Source organism: Rattus norvegicus, chromosome 8, assembly GCF_036323735.1.
Source record: "Rattus norvegicus strain BN/NHsdMcwi chromosome 8, GRCr8, whole genome shotgun sequence".
Taxonomy (NCBI): Eukaryota; Metazoa; Chordata; class Mammalia; order Rodentia; family Muridae; genus Rattus; species Rattus norvegicus.
Window position 1 is genome coordinate 21016698 of NC_086026.1, and position 17520 is coordinate 21034217.

Here is a 17520-nt window from a genome sequence, read left to right on the forward strand (position 1 = left end):
TGACAGACCATTCTGCCAGGACATAGGGTTAAGTGAGGACTCTTGATTATGACTTGCATAAAAAGGAGGGACCCTGCGATTACAAAGTAGATGTACCCCCTCGTTTTCTGTTTTTGTTTTCGTTTTTTTTTTTTTTTTGGTTACTTTGACAAAATACCTGAGTGAATGGAGCTCTAGCTGAAATGTTTGGTTCTGGTTCCTGGTTTCAAAGCCTTTGATGCTCTGTCAGCTGTCTCCACTGCCTGAGGTAAAGCGGAACACCACAGTGGAGCAGGGCTGCTCTCCACAGCACCCGGGAGACAGAGAGACACAGAGAAGTCTTAAAGTACGAGGTACTCTCTTCAAAGTGTGCCGCACTGACCATCTTATCCATTACAGCTACCTTGTAACAGACGATTCAACCATGCATTCAACACTGGACTAATTCACAGATGATTCTAGAGCCCACATGGTCCATTCACCACCCCAAAGCACATCAGTGGGGCCAAGGATAAAGAACTTTCCATGGAAACATGAGGGACTGAATTCAGATCCTCCAAACCCACAAAACAATGCCACAGTACAGAATGCAGTGACATGGAATGACAGAAACAAGCTTGTCAGGTAGATTAGTTAAATTGTATGTGTGTGTGTGTGTGTGTGTGTGTGTGTGTGTGTGTGTGTATGTATATACATACACACATATAATGTATATATATATATACAGTATATATATATATATATATATATATATATATATATATATATATGTAATGAGATCCTGCCTCAATATATAAAGTGCAGAGAGATAGAGAAAGATATCTGGCATCTGTTTTCCATATGTGGGCAAACACAAATGTGTAAATTCATGTACAAAATATACACATTTCACACACATTTAAAAAAAATTCTACCAGCAGAAACCAAGCCTTTGACACACAGGCCTTGAGGATACAGTTCGCGATCTTTGAACTGAACCAGCATGCAGTCTCACTGTGATCCTGGGCGGCACACATGAGGTTATCCTTGCGTTGTGTGCTGAAGTTGAGGTTGGGCCAGATAATATATTCAGCTCTCTTTACTACTGCTTTTTAGAAGGATGATTTAAAACTGAGGACTTTCCTTAGTTTCACTAGAGTGAGGTTTAATACATACGCAGAAGGGTTCTTCTTGCCTATCCAAGGGTCGAATCACAGCAATAACAGCATCCTAGATTTACTGAGAGTAGAATTTAAGGGGAATATAAAAATCCTGGGTAGGGAAATTACCTTGAAACACTGCATTTAGAATTCCAGAATAATATACAAGCCACAGAGCAAGTCTTTGCACTAAAATAATAAGCAATCAAACAGGTAAATAAATAAGAATCCACAATGTTTTCCCCGTAAAGACACTGCTAAGCCAGCTCGCTCACTTTTCTTGAACTCACATTAGCATCTGCAAAGCCCCCACATCACAAAAGACGCCCTTGGCTGCAGGGGGGATGCTGTTTTCTCTCCCTGAGCTTCTTACAGCAGGGAGGTGCTTGCAAGCCAGCTCAGCGTCACTGGCTCTGGAAGACGCTGTGCGCTTTTCGTTTGGAATCCTCACTGTCTAGAACATTGCTGCCTCGAAGTATTTTTATTTTCTCTGAGTTCTCAGGGTACAAGGATTGATGTGATTCTATAGTTTCCCCTGCAGAGTTTGCCCTGTCCTATCCTGAACTCCTCCTGAACCCTGCTGTGAATCACTACATGGCTTCTCTAGCACAGCTTTGGTGCATAAATCAGTTTGTCTGCAAAGGACATCTAGACAAGGCCTGGACAGCTGGCATTCATAAATTGTTCATGGTGGCATCTGCCAGAAATGCATTTCACCTATCGTGGTTGTGCTGAATTACTTTGCAACTAAGGTGCATATGTCACAGGTCTGGCCCTCTCTGCAATCCACTTGATGAAAATGCAAACCAAAGTCACTAGTACCAGAGGGCAAACGCCTCTTCTTCTAGGAAGCTCTGATGCAGAAAAAGTGCCTCCTGCAGGGGGTTGAGGTCCCTAGGTCTTCCCTTTGATAAGCGCATTTTCTAAACTGCAACCAAAATCCTGCCTCAAAAAAAGAGGACAGAGTTGCTGCCTGTTCTCAGCTACCGACAGGGACGGTTTATAAATGGCATCCCTTCTGGCCACAGTCTCTGTGGACCAAGTTTGCGTTGGATAGAGTAACTCCCGTATGCTTTTCTTAAAGCAGGGCTGTAAATTTATGGTTCCCAAGTCAAAGAGAGAAAAGAAGGGCAGAGAGAGCAATTCTTCTCACTGATTACTGGGGGCCTGTGACTGTACAGTTATGACCTTTGACCAGCCAAGGTCAAGGTTCAATGACAAACAGGAAGCTTCGTCTCTGCAGCTCTGAGGTCAGCCTGCGCTTTGACTGTGCTCTCAGACATCTGGCCTGTTTTTTATGGAGTCAAATGGTGCTGCTGTTACCCTTTACTACAGCTTCCTAACTCCTGTCCCATCAGCAGGCTCTCGCCTGTCCACTCTGCACCCTTTGTAAAGGATGTCAACTACCCCATCACCTTTTTCCTTCTTATCAGTCCACGGCTCCTGCTACCCCAGGGTCATTTCTAATTCTTCATCCTAGCTAATGGCCTTGGTTGTACATAGCCCTCTCTGGTCTCATTTGTCATGGCTGCCACTTCCTACCAGCGAAAGAAGAGCTTTCATTTTCACTGGGGGTGGGTTCCTCTCTCATCCTTTAAGCTTTTCTCTCCTCAGGCAAGTCCTTCTCTCATCCCTACCTGAGTTAATCTCAGCCTACAGGTTGCTGCCTCTCACTGAGCCTGTTGCAGGGCCTTACACTCCAAATAAGATCAAAGCAAGTGGAACATTTCGGGCACCAGCAGCTCCACACGCACAATGACACTGACGGGCACTTGGAAGTGGCTGTCCCTCACAGACTAAGGCAAAGCCCCATGACTGTGGTGGCCAACCGGTCATACTTCCTGCTTCTTCTACATCCCCGGCATCCATCCTAGAAATTGGGCATGTGAGCATTACTATTTAGTTGAATGAATGCAAAAGTGGCATTTCAGAGTTAGGAAGTATGAGGATTAATCTTTATTGTCTGCTCTATTAGTTTTAGCATCATCACAGAAGTACCCATGAGTGTATTGGTAGAGTTGTTCCTGGAAACGTTGATTGATCAGGAAGACCCACTGTGAATGCATGTAGCATCACCTGATGGTCTGGGGCCCTGGACTGAATAAAATAAAGGGAAATAGTGGGGCACCAGTATTCCTCACTCTTGGCTTTATGACTCCAGGTACATATGAAACCAAATGCATCAACTTCCCACTACTCTGACTTCCCTGCAAGGTCAGACTACCCCTTCAAACTCTGACCTTCTCCGGGTGCTTTAGTCAGGTAGCAGCCATGATAAAAATAACCAATGTAGGAAGAGATCCATTTAGCTGAACCTACCATTACATGTGCAGCGCACGTTCCTATAGAAACGTGGACACACGAAGCTGATGCGAGCCGTGCTGTAGGTCATGAGTGCGTGGGAATCCAGTGACAAGCCCTGCTCACAGTGCTGCTCCTGACAGTCCAATCCCGAGCAGTTCTTTTCCAAGATGGCTGCTATATGCATGACGTTTTCCAGGTGTCTCCTGGCGTTGGACAACTTCTGGATCAGGTAGGCTGGTTTGTAGAACTCGCTGCTGTGCATCTCCACAGCAAACAGCATGTCCAGCTGGTTAGTGCCCACCACGGGTTGGATGCTGATGATGCGCAGGCTGTCCTGCTTCTGGGTGAGGACCGCATTCCGCAGAATGCGCCGGAAGCCGTGCATGTGCAGCCCCACAAAGTCCTCGGGAGACACATTCTCAAAGCGAATTGTGACGGTGTTTTGCAGCATCTCGTGCACCAGTTGCTCCACGTGTACAACGACATCGATGGGCACTTGGAAGCGGCCATCACTCACAGACACATTCAGGACATACTTCCCACTGTCCAGGCCTCCCAGAGCAATGATTTTTCCATCGTGACTGTTCACTTTGAACAGACTCTTCTGTTCTGATTTCAGGGCAAACGTCAGCACATCATACATGTCCTGATCCGTGGCGTGGATTTTTCCAATGACCCCACCAGGAAAATCATCCTCCATGGTGACGATGAAAATTTCCAGAGGGATGGCTGTGGGTTTGTGGGTGCTTTCCTCAATGACCCGGACACGGATGTAGGTGTGGGAAACTTGCTGTGGTTTTCCTGAGTCTTTTGCCTGGGGACAACAAGAAGAGGACAAACAAGGAGTTAATAACGATTAAAACATCACCCTGTGACAGTGTCTGCATCTTCTATCAGGTTCAAGTCCTCCTTCATCCCTTGTCATTATTCTGAAACACGTTGAGGATGGGCATTTAGGTAGGAGTGGCTTATCACCTTCAGTCATTCTCTGGGTACTGTTTTATGGGCAATAAAATGTGTTAACACAATAAAGCCAGTGGGAGTGGGTCATGAGTACTACAAGACACAGCATGCCCACAGCAAACTTGCTTTGTTCATTTTGGACAGAAAGCAGAGGAAAATATCTCTTAAATGATGTTCCCACTCAGAGAGAGAATCTTTGTTTTCTGTTGGATTCTTTCCTTTTGCCAGGACCAGGGGACATTTTGGCACATAGAACAAATGCCATTAGTTAAATGAGAATTACATCATAGTAAGATTTAGAGTACAAAAGATGATGCACCAGAGGGGAAGTAGGCAGCTTGAAAAACCCCTTTCTCTCTTAAAAGAGGGACTGATGGCATGGTCACTGTGAGGACAGACCTTTAATGAACAACCATCATGCCTGCTGAAGGAGTCAGTGGTGTCACGTTCCAGAATAAAGTCAGGTCCTTGTGGACCAGATTCACAGGGATCCAGTGACCCTGCTGACAGAGCTAGAGCATAGGACCTGTGTCCTCAAGTGCAGACAGTTATGGGAAGCCATGCGCTGGGCAGCACACAGGCTTCCTTTTGTATCTCAGCTTTGTACACAGTCCATTTGTGGTTTTGAGTAAGCTATGTGAATTCTCTAAGCTTTTGCACTCTTACCATGAGCGTGACAATAATATCGGCCCTTGGGGTTCTCGTGAGAATTAAAAGCCCAGGTGTCACCCATAGGAATCCTTAGCATGTAATTGTGCATATGGTTACTGTTATTTGTGTCATTAGCATCAAGAGATCCAGAAACGGAGACTCCCGAAAGTGGAAGGGAGTTTGGCGAATTAGGTTGAGCTTGATGTCAAACTGTGGATACCTCAAACGAAACTGATGCGTTTGAATTTCACAGGTCTGCTAGAGGTTTCCCACCCCAATGCTACAGACCAGAGAAGTATCAGAAGGGCATGAGTCACTGGACAGAAGGTGGAGGGACAATGACTCTGTGCAAGCGAAAGTGGGTGTTTCCTCTGAGGAAAGCAGAAGGCTTACTGTGGGAGGTGTGATGTGTACTCTCTAGAGGATGGATAGGTTGTGCAGAGAACTCTGCTAGGGATCTAAGACGACATTAAAAATTCCCCTTGTGCCTGGAGTTTATGTCCTGTGATATGACATTATTTAAATACTTGGACAAAGGGTCTCAACTGGAGAGGTCACAGATGCACTCAGAACCAGTATTTTCTAATTAGTTTGGGAATAGAAGAGGACAAGCTTTTGTTCATCTAAAGATGACAATTAGTTCAACACTGTGTGAGTACTGAGACTCACAGTGCCACCATGAGCTACCCTTCACAATGGTCAGGCATCTTTCTGTGAGTGACAGTGGGTTGAAACATCATCTAGTTTTATGGCTGAATTGGAAATCTTGCCATAGGGCAAAGTCAGAAACTCCATGGTTTTGATCGGTGACAGCTCCTTTTCCTGACCTTTGCTCACCTGTCATTTTTTTTTGTCTGTCACACAGGTCATTGAACTTGAAGGATTGGGGTACAGGAAAGCCAGTGTCATCTGAGTCCCTGGTTCACTGGGGGAAGGGATTTCTAGCAGAGGCCATGCCACGGCCAAGTCTTTTATGACAGTGATTGACATCCTCCCTCAGTGAGGAGTGGCAGACACCAGTTAGCATACCAGAAGCACGGGTAGGAGTCAGTTGGAACCCCAGGACTTACTACAGTACACACAGAGATCTCCCAACTCTTCACCCCCCAAGAACAACCTCTTGAAACGTCCAGGCTGAGCATCGATCACTCTTCTTTCCTGCTTAGTTTTACATGCATTTCATATACAGAAGCTGTCTTTATTGGTAAGAAATGGAATTCGGGGTTAGAAGAGGAACTTTCCTTCACTATCATGAGATATGTTGACTTAGTGAACAAAGGGAAAAAACCCAACCAAAAGGCAGAAGGACAGATATGGAAGAAAGCAGCACCCAGTGTGGACAGACAGCAAAGCTGTACCTGGATGCACAGTAGGTATTCTGGGGACTCCATGTGCCGGAAGACCACTGCTGACCGAAGGATCCCATGGGAGTCCAGCATGAACTCCTCATCTTCATTTCCCGACAAAATAGAGAAGGAAAAGGGAGGCCCATTGTGAAAGGAGTCTCTGTCTGTCACCACAAGCTGTAAGATGCTGGTACCCACTGGCTTATTTTCCTGTATAAAGGAGTGTTATAAAAAGGAAGTTAAAATTATACCTCTCATCACATTAAAAGAAATCATTACAGGCTGGGAGTGCCAAGCTAGAGCACCAGGCATTTGGCAGAAGGAATCCCCCTGGTATTTAATATGTCTACTGAAAACAGGCTGGAGTTTCGAGCATCTTCCTTCCCATCGTTAGCAGCGTCCTCACAACTGTGTCAGGAGACCGTACCCTCTTCAGATGATAAAACAGGCCTTTGACTGAATTCGTTCCTAGCTCCAAAGGTACAACCAAGTCCCACCTGTCTGTCACTTTCAGCACTGAGCTACAGGAATCTGTGAGCAACACTTCCTGTGTGTGAAGGTGGAAATCCACCCAGGGCCAGAAAGCATCACCCTGCTGGGATGGGAAGATGGGTCCTCATACTGGTTAAAATGTGGTTAAACGTAGACCTAACACTGTAATACAATGTCACACCAGACATTTGGGAAGGGGGGGTGCATATAAGCAACCTTCCAGTAAATATGTAACATCAAATGGGCTCTTCACCTCACAACACAGTTGTGCAATGTTCCTCTAGGTGAAAGAAAGTAGACAGCGCATTTATCAAAATGAGAAGGGACGACTTTAGCAGCCATTTTGGAAACATGGCTCAAAACAGGAACATGATGGTAGGTCATACCTACTTTTTGGGTCAAAGTTTATGTTCTTCACTTTGGAAGCATCAGATGAAGTTTTCTGTAGATAGGATCAATATTGATTTTCTCAATCCTCTGTGTAATAGTTTAGCCTTAGAATAGTTTGGGCTGATGCCAGATTTCTTATTTAGCTTGTGGATGACCAGCTTTAGGATTTATTATGGTATGGAAATGAAACATATTCCAGAGATGAGGACAATGATATATGATGCTAGGGGACCAGCAAGGTTCATATGCTGAAATAGTTTATGATAACTGTGTATAGCTGAGCATGGTGGCTCACATTATAAGTCACATAGAGAGACCCTGTCTCAAAAATTAAATAATAAAAATTTAAAATTGAGGAAAAAAACAGAGAAAAAGATAACCAGGCTTTAAGGTAAACCCATTATTCTGGGTGTGAAAGGAGAGGCAGTCTCGTAAAAGGACCAGGAGAGAATCCCAGAGGTTTCTATTCTGCCACATGCCTTCCTGCGTAGTTATCAAGCCCCAGGCACCGCCTCCCTTTGGAGCCCACCGTGGGACCATGTCATCCAGTGAAGATTTACTACTGTACACAGACAACATACTCAGTACTGCACAAAACAGAAGATTTATTGATTTGTTTGCTCATTCTCTGAGGGCCATTTCCTCCACAGAAAAAAACCCGAGAAAGAGTGAGTGAATGTGTGTCCTTGGGGTCATTGTCTAAGAAGGAAGGGTGTGAAATTACAGACAAGCCCAGCCTGCAGAGGGAGGGGTCCTGACCACGTGCTCTCAGTGCTGACTTCCATACCTGCAAACAGTCTGTCCAGCTGAAGGAAACATGTCATAAAACTGTATGCTGACCCCACAACCACAGAAATCTAAGAGACAGGGGGGGAGGTGCAGAGAATGAAGGCAGGGGAGCCATCACATGCATGGCTGCTGGCAGCAGCAGAGGAAAGGAAACTTATATCTTCTCCAGGAAGGAAGAAGATTGCATCGACAAAGGGGCCAGCGGTGAACAGTGGTTGTGCTTGGTTCATGAACATCTCAGCCTGATTCTCAGATAGTTCAGTGTCAGCGGGTGAAAGAGGCTACTTGTAGACAGCCATGCTCATGGTCTTCCATCGGATCACAAAGGGCTCATTAGAGACCTAACCACTCTCATTTTGCCCCTTCACAAAGCCCCTGGCAGTACCCGAGAGGCACTGCATAAGATACAAGCCACGTTTCCAGAATTCCTATGTGTCTGTAAGGCATGGAGATCATTTCTGTGTCTCCAAGCCTTCCACGCTCAACCTGGTTCTCCTCATCTTCCTACATGGTCTTCCAGCCATCAGCAGAGGAAAGTCAGGTACCTTGTTCACAAGTTAACTTCTGAATAATAAACTACTGGAGAAATCGGTCACTTTCACTCAAAGTAGAACACCAGCTGTAAGTTACTCTAGCCTAATGCCAACTCTAAGGGCAGGTGACTTATAGTCCTCAAGAAATGTCTATGGAAGGTGAATTTTAAGGAGCTCTATCCTGAAGTCTACAGGACGGTTCATATTGATCTCTGTCCTCTGTAAGGAGAGTACAAGGTTTCATAAAGATAGCCTGTAACTGTAGAAAGATTATTCATATTATATATCTACATGATACAGTCAAGTTCAAATCCTGACCATGTGCCAGCTGCATGAGTTTGAGATGTCTAGTTAAGCTAACAGATCCATAGCTCTTCCAACTGTAGCTTATGCGTGTGCATGGGAGTGGGAGAATCTGTGTTAGTCGACCAACCATGATGCATAGTCATGAGAACAGGCCGTGTACATGGAACATCTAATACGTAGAAGAAAAAGTACTCAATCACTCTTCAACAGTTGTGGTGGAAAGACAGTTTACTTTCACACCCTCCCTAGGAATAGACAAGTTGGTATTAAATACTAATTACCCACAGGCTGATACTAGGTCTCAATACCATGGTGCTAAGAGATACTCTTGAGGCACTGTAAATGTCCTCATAGAAGAGCTCAAAGGAGCATGTTTGTCTTTTCTGCCAAGTGGGAACACAGCTAGCAGTCGCCATTATGCCATTATGAGCTGAAAGAGAACACCTGCCTGATACAAACTCTGTGGAAGGCTCCATCTTGATGGTCTCAGCCTCTGAAACTCTTGGCTGTAAACTCCAGCTGTTAGAGACTCCTACTCTGAGTTAGTGTGTAGAGAAGACCGTACCCAGAAGCCAGAGCAGAGGAGGAGGCTGAGCCACCCAGGTAGTCCCTAACAGGCAGGATTTGCTTACCTGGATCACGGCAGTGTAGTTGGCAGGTGTAAACACTGGACTGTTGTCGTTCACATCAGAAATATCAATGTTGACAGTTGTCGTTGAGGACATTGCAGGAATGCCACTATCTACTGCCTGGATGAGCAGGGAGTATCCTGACACCTGCCAAGGCATAGAGGTGGCGATAAGGGACTGCAGTACCTCCTATCTTCTGCACATGCTCAGATAACCTGCAGTCCCTGGCTTATCAATTTCACTCCTATTTTGTAGACATGTGTACCATCAACACATGGGGCTGACCTATGTATTGCAGGGTCTTTAGAATTTTCCCAACCTTTGCCTACTAGGACACAATATCACACTCCAGCTACTTATGCCAACCAAACAGTGCAGCCCAGCATTTCCAGATTTCCCTGAGGGGAGGAGCCTCTGCTTTCAAGGCTCTGCCTGAGCCTTTGTTCAATACAGTTGGTCACCACTGATCTATACGGCTCATTTTGATTCCTGGGAGAGGGGGCTCTATTACCTAGAAGATTCAATCTTTTGAGTGTTGTTGCTATAAATTTCATTTCTATATTTAATTCATCTTTGAAAAATATGTTTTGGTGAAGAACAGCAGTGTTTAGAAATTAACTCAATCTCAGACAAAGGAATTTTCTGAATCATTCTTTTCCTAGCATGCCTTCAGGGGATCTTTCCTGACAAGCTCCCTTCGGCCGAAGTTGCTAATGAAGCCAGTGTACACATCCTGTTGAAGGCGTTTTCCTTTGACTCATGAAGGACTGAAGTTCAAACTATGCAGAAAGTTACAAATTTGTATTTTTCTCTAAGAGCCCCAGCATCTGCCAAAAGCTATTATCCATAGAAATTCTTTCAAGAGTCCAGCCAAAATATCTATCTGCATTTCTTTACTACTCACTTGGAGCCTGTGCCCATGAGTCCAGTGATGGCGTTGGTGTGGATGGTAAGGGGTCATCTAAATTTACTCACCCGCTCCCGGTCCAGTTTCTTCTTAACTTTCACAAGTCCCAAGATGGGATCGACAGCAAATTCATTGTCCCTATCTCCACCCACGATGGAAAACCGAATCTGTCCATTAGGCTTGCTATCCACATCTTCTGCTATCAGCTTCGTAGAAAAGAAACAAAACAAAGACAAGGTTGGATACGAGAGAGAGAGAGACAAAAGGTTGATGCTTTGGCTCTCTGCCTGATGGTGTACTGGGACCCTTGCCCATGATAAGACCCTGGTGGAGGAGGCGATCTGTGGGATCAAAAAAGGTAACACTAGCATGGGCATTGACTTTCATTGTTGTCCATATCTTCTCAGAGCCTGACATCTATTTAGCCTGAAGTTCATCAGGGTTTGAGATAGTGATGACAGCCCCAGGCCAACTGGCAGGGTTGATTCCATGACCTCTTTACAGTTCTACAGGTAATGTTCTCAGCCACTAGTGATGGTTCTGTTTCATTGTCAGTGTGACTGGATTGGGAGTCCCAGCTCTGAGGACTATGTGAGTGTTTCCAGAGAGACTTAACTGTAGAAAGACACACGTCGAATATCCATGGCATCAACCCTTTGAGTTGGGGCCCTGGACTGAATAGAAAAGGAGAATCATTTTCTTGGTTCCATACAGAAACTTACTGGAGCACCTCTGCTTTCTGACTGTGAACAATCATGTGACCAGGCCCATACTCCTGTCCCCATGCCTTTTCTCTGTATTCCCTCTTTAGTCACGGGCTTTGTTCTTGCTCACCCTTTCAGTGTTTCTGTGCAAACCCCCCATTCCCCAGGGCAAATATACTCAATGTATTTCCTCATTAGTTACAGCTCAGTTGTTCTGTAGTCATGAATTAGCTGCCTTGGACCAGGAGGTGTGATCTTTAAAGGTCCATCCTTGTGTTTTCTTTAGAAGAGTGTACTACTGTAAGAGAAGCAATTGCTAGTAATTTATACTTTTATATAAATTAATCTGTAGAATTTTTTTTTGTAATACATAAACCAGAGAAAGAACTATTGAAAGCCCCTGGCACCTACCAGAATGACAGAGTCCCCCTCTAAGGCATCCTCACTGATGACAGCACTGTAGACATCTTGGCTGAACCGAGGAGGGTTATCATTCACATCTGTGAGGTCGATGCTGACAGTGGCTGCCGTGCTGAGGGCTGGGGTGCCTCCGTCTTTAGCTTCCACCACAAGGTAAAATCTTTTGCACATTTCATAGTCCAGCGCTTCCAAGACAGAAATACCCCCTTTGAAGGAAAATAGGTAGCTTTATATTTTGTTAGAGGACAACCCGGGTCAGTTACTCTGTAGGCACAGTGTTGTTTACACCATATGTAGCCAAGTTTATGTGTTTGAGAGTTTGTTTATTGAGGCCGTAAGAACAGCCTAGAAGTCTGCCTATCACCATCACTTAAAGCAGAGCGATCAGCTAGACACACTTCTAAAGCCATGAACGGTGTTTGCAGGTTTCCATGATAATTCTGAACATCTTTCAGGCAACATGGAAGTCTCTGCTTGTGAAACTAGAGAGCTGGGCAGGGACAAGCAACCCGAGGAGTGTCTCTAGAGCTACTGAGTGGAACCCCAGGGAAGGAGAACAAATGATGTGTAGATATGATCAGAGGGCAGTGTCCCTGTCATCAAGTAATCACCCACAGCTGACATGTGATTGAATTAAGCACACAGCTGCCTTGCCAATTTATAATGGAGCCATCTTAATCTATTATCCACAGAGACCAAGACACGGGGGAATCTCAAGGCAGGATGACATGAAGTATAAAGGAGTTGCCTGGAAATCAAACAACCCCACGGTGTCCATACACACATAGCCTAGATGATCCTATCATAATGTCATTTAAACTAAGCAAGCAGAACAAAAGAAGGCTGCTAGTTGAGGTCCATGCATAAGTAAGCTGGGCTCTGAGAACTGGTCACCAGCCCACCACACATTCCCTATTCCAGTATTGTCTGTTAGTGACCCTGTGCAATGCTCTCAAGCTGGTAGCTACTCCTTGTGCCCACAGAACAGTTGCTAGGTTTTATCTTCCTCTCACTTGGAAAACAATTATTAGTACAAACGAGAGGATCATATCCAGTCAGAAATCCAATCTAGGTTAAGACTGCCAATAGGCTCCTTCAAATTATGGTGGAAACAGAAATCGAGCCCAGTTGGATCCATAATTGAGTTTTCTGAGCACTGACTAGTCCTGGAGCTTTGCCTTGGCAGTTTAGTTTTACAGTGCCAAATTTAAACTATCCTTAGCTATCTCCCCATGTTGGTCACCTACAACGGTTGGAGCTGGACAGAACAAAGCTAGTGTTTGTCTTAATGAGTAGACTCCACATACAGTTTAACTTGAAGTAATAGCCTTAACATATAAACACTTTCTGCTGGGAGATCTGCTAATGCAGCCCCTCAATCAATATTGCTTTCTTTTACTCAAGGGTACATATACCACCTATATCTCTTACATTTGTACACAGTAGTTATGTTGTGACAGGGTTAGAGCATGCATTCCTGAGTTGGAAAGACTACTGGTAGGAACAGGGTGCTGAGGTCTACATGAAGGCCCTGCTGGGGAGGAAGGGGAACAAGGTCCCACCAAGAATGGTAACTGGGGTTGGAGAATGAACAGGAAATGTTATTTACACACCTGTCTTTGGGTTGATCCTAAATTTCCCTTGTTCATTCCCAGACCGGATGAGGTAAGTTATCTCAGCATTGGTACCAATATCTTTGCTGGTGGCAAAAACAGACAGGACTTGGGTGCCAAGGGAAGTGTCCTCAGGCACTGTTACCAGGTAATCCCTCCTCTCAAATACAGGGGGGTTGTCATTAATGTCCAGGACAGTGATGGTGACCGAGGTGAGAGAGGAGAGGGACTGTCCAGGACTCTGGTCTGTGGCCCGCACACTGATGTTATAGGATGACTGCTGCTCTCGATCTAGAGGCTGTTCCAGAACGATGACACCAGAGGAGCTGTCGATGGAGAAGACTCCACTGGCTGAGTCCTCCAGGGAATACACAACCTTCCTGTTGATGCCTACAAAAGAATGCGGAGACAAGAACATAGGACAAAGATATCGTGCTTTCCTGACTCATGAAGACCACCCTCCCAAGAAAAAGTCACTGTAGAAATAGCTTGACCTTACAGAAATGCAGTCTTCAGTTTACAAAATATATAATGAAATTAAAACTGTGAAATTGATAGGAAATGCCATAATTCTTTGGTTATTGTTAATATAAAACCGCCTTCATATTAATTTTCCCTGAGCAAAATTCAGATGCCACTAGATGTGCAGATAGCAATGTAGCCCAAAGAAAAGCAGACAATAATTAACTAATCACTTCCCCATGCATTCATTGAGAATCAACCAACTACTTCAGGAGCTGATTGGGGTTCTAGCCACAGACGAGAGTCTGAAATCACTTGACAGTGTTGAGAGGGGAATCATGGGTCATGCCTTGGGCATGAACAGGATTTTTCCAGATACTGCTCATTAACAAGTTGTAGGCCAACAATAACACAGGCATTATTCAGTGCCTCCACCCACCCCGAATATGGGCATTGCATAAAGGCAGCTTGAGCAAGGGTCCATATTGGTAATGATTAGCAAGCACTGAATTCCATCTTTTCTGGGTACCAGGTGGTAGCAAGGGAGGAATGTGAGTTGTTGAACTTGGAGGTAGTAAGGAAGAAATCCTTTCTGATGGTGGGGCTGGCAGCACATGGGATACCACAATAGATAGGCTTCAACTATGACTTTTCAATGTACTCTGAGCAGCTGGAAGAGGGACTTAGTTCTCCCATTGTTGAGATGGAGACAGACATGGGATAATTAGACTTGAGGTGAAAAACCAGAATTTTCATGGTAAGTTGAAGCTGGGCACTTGATATTTAATGAAAATGTTAGATAGAAGACTCTGGAGTTCAGAAAACAAGCTCAAACTGGAGTTATATTTCTGATTATCATCATTTATGACTAATACACAAAATGATGAAAATGTTTGGGGCCATCAGGATCACAGAGGGATAAAAGAACTCTGAGGGCCAGCAAAGCTGGGACTCCTTAGCTGAAGGTAATCTGACTCAGTGATCTTAGGATGTGTTTAGCTCTCAAAATGTCATCTTGACATGGACTCAATGAAAGGCATATCAGCCAGAAATGTCTACCAACAGATTTATGAGTGATATCTGCCTGAGGTTATCTTCTGTAGACAATTCTAGCTCTTCAAATTGAGTTAGAAAACTAAGAGTTGCTCCAGTATTTAAAATTCATAAGAAGGAAAATAGAATGAATTTATTGGTGGAAACAACTCCATTTTGACCATAAAGTGCTCTCTAAAAGAGATTTTAATTTAATATTTTAATCATTTATATGTATTTGCCATTTTTGTGAGTATGCACAATTTTGTATGGATACCTGTAGAGGCCGGAAGAGGGTGTCAGATCCTCAGGAACTAGAGTTACCGTGAGCTGCACAATGTGGGTTCTGGGAATCTAATTCTGGTCTTTGGCAAAAGCAAGACTATCAGATACTCTTAACTGCTGAGCTATCTCTCTCAGCCCCTATAAATACCGTCAATGAAGAGAGTCATCTGCCAGAGGCCTTTGGCTATGATGACCATCTGCAATGCTGTTTGTGAATTGTGGGACCTGGAATGCAAGCTTGTCTGGGGGAAGGTGTCATTGTTTATTTGTGATCATGACACCTCACCAAGAGGGCAAGGAATTTGGCAGATAAGAACTGAACATTTTACTTCCCCATGTACTGTTTCCTTTAAGAATAAATTCCCAGCAAACCAATAAAATCAAGTATCTAGAAGGGATGCCATAAATTGCACTGTGTGGCTTTGACTAAAAAGCCTGTGTAGAGGACTTGTTCTTGGTCCCATTCCCAAGAGTCCATTTTTTCCCACCTTATTTTTCATCATCAACTTTCATTTCTGCTGCAAAACAACTATCTTGTTATAAACATCAACCTCCAATATTTGTACTCAGACTAACAGCAAGGCTTTCTCCCTTCCCTTCTTGGGAACTATGGCTTCAGGGATGCCTTCTGGCTGGAAGGGCTACAAGAATAAATTCTCTCAAAGATATTCTTGATGGGAACAGGCAGACATGCGGAAGAGATCAAGCTTGTTCCTTAAAAACAGTTGCCTTGCTGGTGTCAGAACAGGCGCTCTGGATGTTGCCTGAGCTGATTCAGTGTTCTCAGGGCACTGTTCAAAGTCATGGGGGGTACAGAAACACATCAGCCAATTACATGAATACACCACACAGGTTTCCAAATCACACACATTCCCTACAGGTTTGAATTCCTCCCCAGCAAATGGTACACAGCTCTTGCCAACAAGAGAAGGAAACAGAAGACATGGAGCCTCTCATGTGAGTATGTGCTGGGAGCTACTAAATGAATTCCACTGGAGCAGGAGCCCAGGGCTGATGGCCTGGCCTGAACCTACCAACATCTATAGACATGAGGGACAACAAGTAAGTCCTATTTTCCCTGGATGCCTTGATGAGCATCCTGGAAGTGTTTTGGGAGATCTGCTCTTGTATTTTATCTCTTCAGACCCAAAGGTCAGTTAGGGAGGAAGGCAACCTCTGATTCATTGGTTAAAAACAAATTGAATTAAGAGGGACAAGAAGGAGTGGCTCATAGCAAAGTCAATTGAAATGTGCCTTTAATGGTGGCCTTTTCCTTTATTGGGACAGTTAGTTGACCTATCATTAGGTCTGCAGCTTTCTCCTTCATCCCCCTGGCTACATTCTATCAGTCTAACAGAAGACGCTATTCTCCTAACTCCATGCTGGTCCTCACGGAGGAGAGCTACCTTTACAAGGCTCTTACGAGTAAGACACACTAAGACAAGAGATCAACTCCAGGCTGATTCTACTCATTTAGATTTGGTGACTTTGTGACAAGGCTTTTTGTTTACTTCAGTAGAATAGCAGCAAGTCACACCTCTGCCTCTCCAGAGTTGTTGTCCTGCATTACTTGTGTTTCCAGTGGAATTCCAGCCCCTCTCATGAGGTTGCTGCCGGTACCTACTGCCTTCATAAGTCAGAAAATCCATTCCCTGCAAGCTGGACTAAGAAGAGCTGCTGGATCCTTGTGGATGGAAAGTGACAGAAAACACTATTCAGTGACTGTAAAAATTCAGTCATAGAGATTAAACAAAGTTTTATTGCTTCCGTGAGAAATAGTACCTAGTGTGCTGGGACCATCTCCAAAGACCCAACCCAATGTCAAACCAGTCAGCTTTGTAACTGAGGTTGTCAAAGACATTAACATCAGCACCAAGTTTAGGGAGGTGGTTTAATTGGTAGGATGCTTGGTTTCTAAGCATGGGGCTATGAGTTCAGTCCCTAGAACATATGTGAAGATAGAATGATATGTATGTAGATACAGAGGCATGTAGCAGAATCCTAGAGCTAGGCTGGTAGCAGATTAGATTCCTTGAGTTCCCTGCCTAGCCAGCCTAGCCTACTTGATAAACTACAGGACAGTAAGAGATCCTGTCTCAAAAACCAAAAGGAGAATGAGGCCCAAAGAATAACACTTCAGGTTGTTCTCTTACACACACACACACACACACACACACACACACACACACACACACACACACACAACCACACAATCATAAGCACACATGACAACAGTCACCAATACCACAAGCAGAGTGAGATGTTTTGACCCAGGCTTTAGGATGTGTGTGCCCTGCATGGTCTAAAAGGCTCCATAAGTGTAAGGAGCTTCAGGAGTTGCATTACCCATACAACCGTCTGGTGTCTGATGCTGAGGTCTGCTCTGACAGCTCCTCTTCAGAGCCTTGTTGGTGACATCTACCTCTGTGCTCTTCATCATCTGCTGATCTGCCAACTTTATGTTCTCTTTCATATTTAGTTCTTCCTTACTGAATCTAATTCATCCTTCCCATGTGCATGTGGGTGTTGGGTCTTTTGCTGAGACTCGAGGAACACACCTAAACAAAGTGACTTTC

At 44.5% G+C, this 17520-nt stretch overlaps 1 protein-coding gene across 7 annotated transcripts in view; it reads right to left on the reverse strand.

Annotated features, from left to right (window-relative positions):
• Positions 1 to 17520, reverse strand: part of Fat3 (FAT atypical cadherin 3) — a 582840-nt gene that overhangs the window by 43858 nt on the left and 521462 nt on the right. For all 7 annotated transcript variants that reach the window (XM_039080778.2, XM_039080781.2, XM_039080780.2 and 4 more), the window contains 6 exon segments: positions 13166 to 13555; positions 11544 to 11758; positions 10497 to 10634; positions 9525 to 9668; positions 6395 to 6592; positions 3438 to 4236 (listed from right to left, as the gene is read on the reverse strand). In XM_039080778.2, the coding sequence (XP_038936706.1) occupies positions 3438 to 4236; positions 6395 to 6592; positions 9525 to 9668; positions 10497 to 10634; positions 11544 to 11758; positions 13166 to 13555 (1884 nt within the window).